Source organism: Pipistrellus hanaki (genome assembly GCF_964339955.1).
Source record: "Pipistrellus hanaki genome assembly, chromosome: 13".
Classification (NCBI taxonomy): Eukaryota; Metazoa; Chordata; class Mammalia; order Chiroptera; family Vespertilionidae; genus Pipistrellus; species Pipistrellus hanaki.
In genome coordinates, this window is record NC_140515.1 from 59,457,760 (window position 1) to 59,465,451 (window position 7,692).

The window sequence follows — 7,692 nt, forward strand, 5'->3', positions numbered from 1 at the left end:
CCTGTCCCGTCAGGAACACGCCCGCGGGCCCGGCCTGCAGACCCGCCGGCGCGGGCGGGAGGGCAGGGCGGGCAGAGCGCCCAGCCGGCCGCGGCGGCGAAGGAGTTAAATCTCCCCCCGCTGGGCCCGCCCCGCCCAGGGAGCCCCGCCGAGGCCCCGCCCAGGCGCGCTGATTGGCCCGAGCCTTCCCCGTCCTGCCCGGGGATTGGCTCCCGGGCGCGCGCCGCTGCCCTTCCTCGCGTCCGGGCCCCGCCTCCCGGCCCGTAGCGGCCTCGGCCCGCGTGGCTGGAGCGGCGGCGGCGGCGTCGCGGTGAGTGCGGGGCGCGGCCGTCCCGGGGTCCGCGGGCGCCGCCGGGGCCGCTCGGGGCCCGCCGCGCCGGGAGCAGCCATTTCCCGCCTGCACAGCCGCTTCCCCGCGGCAGCGCCGCAGCTGCACGAGGGATGGGCGGGCGCCCGGACCCCGCCTCGGGGGCTGCCCGGGGGGCTGCAGGCGGCGGCGGTCCCGGCGCCCGCCCGCCCGGGAGGTGCGCGCGGGGGCGCCGGTGCCGGGCGTTCGCAGCAGCGAGTCCGCGGGGAGGCCTGGCCCGCCCCGCTGGGCCCCGGCGCGGTCCGGGGCGCTGGGGTTCGGGCCGCCGGGCTCTCCCCGCGGGAGGGGCCCCGGGCGCCGCCCCGCCCGCAGGCGCCGGCCCCGCCCGCGTGGGGAAGACCCGAGTGACTCAGGCGCAGGGCGCGGGGCTCAAAGATCTCCGAGCGAGTGCCCGCGCGCCCTCCTCCCAGCGCCGCGCAGGCCTTTCCCGGCGCGCCCGCCCCTGGGGACCCTCCCGGTCAGAGCGGCCTCTCCGCCGGGCGCGGAGCCCCGCGAACTCTCCTCCCTCCGGGCCAGCGCCTCCCCCGGGGAGGACCGTCCCGCCTGAAACTCTCCAGCTGCTGGGAGCTTCGGGCAGGCCTAGCGAACCCCCTCGTAGCTCCCGTTCCAGGGGAGCCCCCAGGTGAGCGCTCCCCCAGGTAAGAAGCCCTGCTCCTAGGGTGGTCGTGCTCCCTCTTCCGGTTGGAACTGCGGGGTCAGATTCTGCCCAGGACAGAGGGTCTGGCCGGTGAAACGTCCCTGCGGCCAGGCTGCCCCTGGGGGGCCCCCACTTCCGGCAGGAGCTTCCTTCCCTTCCCCGGGAGGCCCCCCTGAAGAGGGGTGTCCCTGAGGACCAGGTACCGGCGCTGGGTCCTTCCCGTCTGGGCTCCCGGCCAGCCTCGGGGGCTCCGGGGACAGCTGGGAGCGAGGACTTGGCCTGGGGGAGGCCTGGGGGCTCAGGGGAGGAGGCTGGAGGGGCGGCCGGCCTGGGACCTGGGCTGGGGGCGACTGGGACTGCGCAGCCCCCCCTCCCCGGGGGCTGGCGTGTGGCCTGTGCTCATCCCGCTGTCTCTAGAAGGGGGACTTTGGCCCAGGAAGAGGCTCCAGCAGCCAAGGTTCGGGGACTACCTGGCCGGGCACGGGGCCAGCTGGAGGTTGGACCCACCTGGGTCTTGGGGCCTCGAGAAGTCAGACAGGGGATGCTCTGGTCCCAAGGCGGGACTGGGGGTGGGTCTCACTGTGTCTCTGGTCTCGGGCCCCCCCCCCCCCCCAGACCGAGAGGCACCCAGGTACCGCCGGCCACGACCGAGGCATGGAGTGGAGGAGGCGGGACTACCATGTGGAGCGGCCGCTGCTGAACCAGGAGCAGCTGGAGGAGCTGGGGCGCTGGGGCCCGGCCCCCCGCGCCCGCCCCTGGCGAGCCTCTCTGCAGTAAGACCGAGGGCAGAGGAGGGGCCCAGTGGGCCTCGGCAGCCCCTGTGCCCGATGCCGACCCCGTGTCCCCAGGTGCTCCCGGGCCCGGGCCCGCGCCCTGCTGCTGCAGCGCCTGCCCATCGCCGCCTGGCTGCCCCGGTACCCCGTGCGGGAGTGGCTCCTGGGCGACCTGCTGTCCGGCCTGAGTGTGGCCATCATGCAGCTGCCACAGGGTGAGGCCCTGATTCGGAGCTGACCCCCAGCCTTCGGGGGGTGACCCTGACCCTGGCCTGCCCTCCCCCCCAAAAATAAATAAATAACCCTAGCCCTGGCCAGGGTGGCTCAGTGGATAGAGCATTAGTCTGTGGACTGAAGGGTCCTGGGTTCGGTTCTGGTCAGAGGCACCTCTCCAGGGTGGGGCGTGTGGGAGGCGGCTGGTCAGTGCTTCTCTTCTACCAGGGATGCTCCTTGTGGATGTTCCCCTCTCCCTCTCCCTTCCTCTCTGAAGTCAGTGAGCACACAGTCAACCAAAAACAGCCCTGACGCCGTGACTCCTGCCCCTGGGGCGGGGGCCCGTGACCTGGTGCTGGGATTTCCTCGTCCTCTCAGGCTCAGCTCCCAAACCACACGCTCCCCTCCCGCAGGCCTGGCCTATGCCCTGCTGGCGGGGCTGCCCCCCGTGTTCGGCCTCTACAGCTCCTTCTACCCCGTCTTCGTCTACTTCCTGTTCGGCACCTCCCGGCACATCTCCGTGGGTGAGTGGAGCCACGCCCCGCCTGACGGGACAGTGCCCGCGCCCTCCGTGGAGGCCAGGGTGAGGGCGGGCGAGCAGGGCCGGGAGCTGGGAGGAGGGCAGCTGGGAGAGGGCCTGAGGGCCGTTCCCAGGCAGGCGGGGGCCCGGGAGCCGCCTGCTCGGAGCCGTGGGCGTGGGGCCAGGCGGAGGGCACAGGGCCGCACGTCGAGCCCCCGGAGCCCTGGAGCCAGGCTCCCCCCCGCCCCCCCGCACGGCCTCCGCGCCCAGTGGAGCCTGGGACCTCTGTCCAGTCCGGCGTCCCCGCCTCTCCCTGAGGCCAGGCTCCCCGGGGGCGGCGGCCTTGCCCGTCAGACCTGCCTGGCCCTGCAGGCACCTTTGCTGTCATGTCCGTGATGGTGGGCAGCGTGACCGAAGCCCTGGCCCCGGATGAGAACTTCCTGCAGGACGGGAACTTCACCGCCAACGCGACCAGGGCCAGGGACCTGGAGCGGGTGGCGCTGGCCTCGTCCCTCAGCGTCCTGGTGGGCCTCTTCCAGGTGCGGGGCGGTCGGGAGTGTGCCCCACCCCCCACCCGCTCCCCCGCGTCCCCATCGCACCCCTCCCACCCCTCCCGCCCCGGGCACTGGCCGAGCCACCCAGGGCCCTGCCCCGTTGGCCGCTGACTGCCGACCGCCGTGGCCGACCCGCAGGTGGGGCTGGGCCTGGTGCACTTCGGCTTCGTGGTCACCTACCTGTCCGAGCCGCTGGTCCGCGGCTACACCACGGCCGCCGCCGTGCAGGTCTTCGTCTCGCAGCTCAAGTACGTGTTCGGCCTCAAGCTGAGCAGCTTCTCCGGGCCGCTGTCCCTCGTCTACGTGAGTGCAGGGGGGGCGGGGGGGGGGGCACTGTCCCTCATCCACGTGAGTGCGGGCGGGGGACCCGGGACCCTGAGGGCTGGTGTGACCCTGCTCCCTCAGACGCTGCTGGAGGTCGGCTGGAAGCTGCCGCAGAGCAAGGTGGGCTCCGTGGTGACGGCCGCCGTGGCCGGGCTGGTGCTCGTGGCCGTGAAGCTGCTGAACGACAAGCTGAAGCGATACCTGCCCCTGCCGCTGCCCGGGGAGCTGCTCACGGTCCGTCCCGGCGGGGGCGGGGGTGGGGGGCAGGCTCCCTGGCAACAGCACCCCCTCCCGCAGCCCTGCCCACCTCCCCTCTCCCCGCCCCCCTCGCCCCCGAGGTCTGGCTCTGGACCTCCCCGTCCCCACGTGGCCCTCTGTCCCCGCAGCTCATCGGCGCCACGGCCATCTCCTACGGCGTGGACCTGGAGGCCCGGTTCAGCGTGGACGTGGTGGGCAGCATCCCCGCAGAGTGAGCCGCGGCCCCGGCGGGCGGGAGGGCTGGGGGCTGGGCCGGCGCTTCCCCGGCCTCACAGACGCCCCCGCAGGCTGGTGCCCCCCGTGGCCCCCAGACCCGAGCTGTTTGCCAGCCTCGTGGGCCACGCCTTCGCCATCGCCGTGGTGGGGTTCGCCATCGCCATCTCGCTGGGCAAGATCTTCGCCCTGAGGCACGGCTACCGGGTGGACAGCAACCAGGTGCGGCGGGACGGGGCACCGAGGGCAGCGGCCACGGAGCCAGGGCCTGGGGTGCGGGTGCGCGGGGCAGGCACCGCTGGTGACGTCTCCCCTCCCCCAGGAGCTGGTGGCTCTGGGCCTCAGCAACCTCGTCGGGGGCATCTTCCAGTGCTTCCCCGTGAGCTGCTCCATGTCCCGGAGCCTCGTCCAGGAGAGCGCCGGCGGCAACACGCAGGTGGGCCCGGCGGGCGCGGGCGCGGGCGGGCACAGGCGGGCGCGGGCGGACTGAGCCTCTGCACACAGACGGCCTGTGACCCCGCTCACTGCTACCCAGGTGGCCGGGGCCGTCTCCTCCCTCTTCATCCTCATCATCATCCTCAAACTCGGGGAACTCTTCAAAGATCTGCCCAAGGTGAGCCCCACCCACACCCACACCCAGACCCCACCCACACCCACACCCACACCCAGACCCCACCAACACCCCACCCACACCCACACCCACACCCAGACCCCACCCACACCCATACCCACACCCCACCCACACCACACCCCACCCACACCCCACCCACACCCGGACAGGCCTGAGGCCAGGGCCAGGCCCTGGGCCCAGGTGAGATCTTGGTGAGAGTGGAGCCAGGTCAGGCTCAGGGGTGGGCGTGGGTCAGCGGTGACAGCCTGCCCGCCTGCCCCACAGGCTGTGCTGGCGGCCATCGTCATTGTGAACCTGAAGGGCATGGTCCTGCAGGTCAGGGACGTGTGCGCCCTGTGGAGGGCCAACCGCGTGGACCTGGTGAGCGGCCGGGGCGGGGAGGCGGGCCGTGACCCCGCGGACCCGTGACCCCGCGGGCCCCTGACCCCCCGGGCCCGTGACCCCGCGGGCCCCTGACCCTGGCCCCGTCTCTCTCCAGCTCATCTGGCTGGTCACCTTCGTGGCCACCCTCCTGCTGAACCTGGACGTGGGCCTGGCCGTGGCGGTCGGCTTCTCGCTGCTGCTCGTGGTGATCCGCACGCAGCGGTGGGTCCGCCCGCCCCGCGGCGGAGGGAGGGCACAGCCCCCTCCCCGCGTCCGTGACCCGGGCCCGCGCTCTTCCCTCAGCCCCGCTACGCTGTCCTGGGGCAGCTCCCAGACACCGATGTTTACAGAGACGTGGCAGAGTACGCGGAGGTGAGGCCGGGGCGGCACAATGGGCCTTTGTGAGTCCCTTCCTCCCAAGGACACTCTGGTCCTGGAGGCGGAGGGAGGCGTTCGCTGTGACCCGCTCCGCGTCGAGGGGCCGGGAAGGGCCGGACGGTGATGGAGCCGGGCCCGGGCCGGGGTCTCCCCGCGCACCAGCCGTCCTGCAGGCAGGGCTGGCCCCGGGAGGCCATCCCCTGGTCCGAGCAGGCCCAGGCCAGTGCTGGCACAGGGAGGGGCTCCGACGGGGAGCCTTTGGGGCCGAGCACGTGGGACGGCAGAGAGAGGGGAGGCGGGCGCACAGCCTGCGGGCTGAGCCAGCGGAGCCCTGGCCCGGCCTGCGTGGGTGGCGGCCGGGAAGGTCTCGGTGGGCAGGCGGCTGGCAGAGGACAGACGCGGCCGGGGCGGGGCCGCGGGGAGGCCGGGCAGAGGGCCGGGGCGGGACGGGACGGGATGGGAGGTGCAGGCTGAGGCTGGCCCGCGGGCTGGGGAGCAGAGGCGGGAGCCGGGGAGGGAGGCAGGAGGTGCCCCGGGAGGGCTCAGCGCCCGTGCCCCCCCACCCCAGGCCAGGGAGGTCCCGGGCGTGAAGGTCTTCCGCTCCTCGGCCACCGTGTACTTCGCCAACGCCGACCTCTACAGCGATGCGCTCAAGCAGAGGGTGAGGCCGGCTCCGGGTCAGCCGCACGCCCGCCCCGCCCCGCCTTTGCCCCAGTGCGACCCTTGTCCCAGTGTGACCTTTGCCCCAGTGTGACCCTTGTCCCAGCGTGACCTTTGCCCCAGTGTGACCCTTGTCCCAGTGTGACCTTTGCCCCAGTGTGACCCTTGTCCCAGTGTGACCTTTGCCCCCCGTGCGACCTTTGCCCCCAGTGCGGCGTGGACGTGGACCACCTCATCTCCCGGAAGAAGAAGCTGCTCCGGAAGCAGGAGCTGAGGCTGCGGCGCCTGCAGAAGGAGAAGCCCCAGCAGCAGGCAGGGACCCCCGTGGCCCCTTTCCGCCCTGTGCCTCCTCCCGCCCGGCCCCCTCTTCCCTGACCCCGCTCTTCGGGGGCTTGGTTTCCCCACCTCTGAGCCTCCCTGGGCGGCTCCTGGGCTGGTCAGCGCCGCTCCTGCCCAAGCGGGGGGCAGCACCCGCTGCTGGGGTGACTCCTCCCCCGCCCGCCCAGGCCGCCGCCTCCACCGGCACCTCCATCCCCATCGACGTCAGCACCGGCGACGGCGCCATCAAGGAGCCAGGACGCCGACGGCCCCAAGGCCCCGGTGAGGCCGCGGGCGGCGGTGGAGGGCCCGGCGCTCGGTCCGGTGCCTGTCGGCGGGGGGGCGGGCGGGGCGGTGCTCTGCTGTGGCTTCCTCTCCGATCAGGCCCCAGGGGGGCAGACGAGGGTCAGAGGGGACACCCGGCTCCCTTAACACGCAGGTGTGGGGCAGGGGTGCGGGGGTCTGGGTCTGTCAGCCCCGCCCCCCCCCCCCCCCGCCTGCCTGAGGAGGGGACGTGGCCCCCCAGCACCCCCCTTCGCAAGCCATCCCTTCTGTCTGCATACCTGTCCGTGTTCCCTGCACACCCCTTGCTTGTGGGTGCGTCCTGCTTGTCCTGCGTCTGCCATGTCCCCACGTGTCTGCCCGTGTGCCTGCGTGTTTGCCCGTGTGCCCGTGTGTCTGCCGTGTCCCCACGTGTCTGCCCGTGTGCCTGCACGTCTGCCCGTGTCCCCGCGTGTCTGCCGTGTCCCCGCGTGTCTGCAGTGTCCCCGCGTGTCTGCCGTGTCCCCGCGCGTCTGCCGTGTCCCCGCGCGTCTGCAGTGTCCCCGCGCGTCTGCAGTGTCCCCGCGCGTCTGCCGTGTCCCCGCGCGTCTGCAGTGTCCCCGCGCGTCTGCCGTGTCCCCGCGCGTCTGCAGTGTCCCCGCGCGTCTGCAGTGTCCCCGCGCGTCTGCCGTGTCCCCGCGCGTCTGCCGTGTCTGCCGTGTCCCCGCGTGTCTGCCGTGTCCCCCGCCCTCCCCGGGCGGCCTGGCAGGTGTCTGGCTCCCGCAGGTGAGCCCGGAGCGGGGACCCGCGGGCGTGGCCGGCGGGCAGGACGCCGCGCAGGCCCCGGGCGGGTGCTCGCTGCAGGGCTTGGGCCTGGCCCCGCCCGCCTTCCACAGCCTCGTGCTGGACCTGGGCGCCCTCTCCTTCGTGGACACCGTGTGCATCAAGAGCCTCAAGAACGTGAGGCGGGGCCGGGGGCGGGGGCGGGAGGCCGGGCCTCTCCGAGGGCCTCAGCCCAGCCCGCACCGCCCTCTGAGCCCGCTCCCGCCCGTTCCCGCAGATTTTCCGCGACTTCCGGGAGGTCGAGGTGCAGGTGTACCTGGCCGGCTGTCAGGGTGCGTGGGCGGGACCTGAGGTCTGGGAAGAGGGCGGGGCTCCAGGGGAAGGAGGCCTCCGGAAGGCAGGGGTCAAGGGTCACCAGTGACACAGGCTCTTCGGCGCT

The 7,692-nt window shown here is 73.6% G+C and overlaps 1 protein-coding gene across 2 annotated transcripts; it reads left to right on the forward strand.

Annotated features, from left to right (window-relative positions):
- Nucleotides 1-313: 313 nt before the first annotated feature.
- SLC26A6 (solute carrier family 26 member 6) lies at nt 314-7,658 on the forward strand. Of its 2 annotated transcripts, none has more exons than XM_084903007.1 (18): nt 314-1,777; nt 1,853-1,992; nt 2,404-2,514; nt 2,883-3,049; nt 3,203-3,367; nt 3,470-3,622; nt 3,775-3,857; nt 3,934-4,081; nt 4,182-4,295; nt 4,395-4,472; nt 4,755-4,850; nt 4,969-5,075; nt 5,156-5,225; nt 5,800-5,892; nt 6,102-6,203; nt 6,398-6,491; nt 7,257-7,430; nt 7,531-7,658. In XM_084903007.1, exons 1-18 carry the CDS (start codon nt 1,659-1,661, stop codon nt 7,602-7,604), a joined length of 2,088 nt encoding a protein of 695 aa, XP_084759133.1. In that variant the 5' UTR covers nt 314-1,658; the 3' UTR covers nt 7,605-7,658. The 2 variants fall into 2 exon arrangements, with proteins under 2 accessions (XP_084759133.1, XP_084759134.1); XM_084903008.1 differs by having other exon boundaries at nt 6,401-6,491.
- The last annotated feature ends 34 nt before the right edge of the window (nt 7,659-7,692 follow it).

Excerpts from the sequence above, each read along its gene's own strand:
- SLC26A6 (XM_084903007.1), top strand. The coding sequence starts at position 1,659 with ATGGAGTGGAGGAGGCGGGACTACCATGTGGAGCGGCCGCTGCTGAAC. Across the intron at positions 3,050-3,202 it reads TCCTGGTGGGCCTCTTCCAG|GTGGGGCTGGGCCTGGTGCA; the intron begins GTGCGGGGCGGT and ends GCCGACCCGCAG. Across the intron at positions 6,204-6,397 it reads AGGAGAAGCCCCAGCAGCAG|GCCGCCGCCTCCACCGGCAC; the intron begins GCAGGGACCCCC and ends CCGCCCGCCCAG.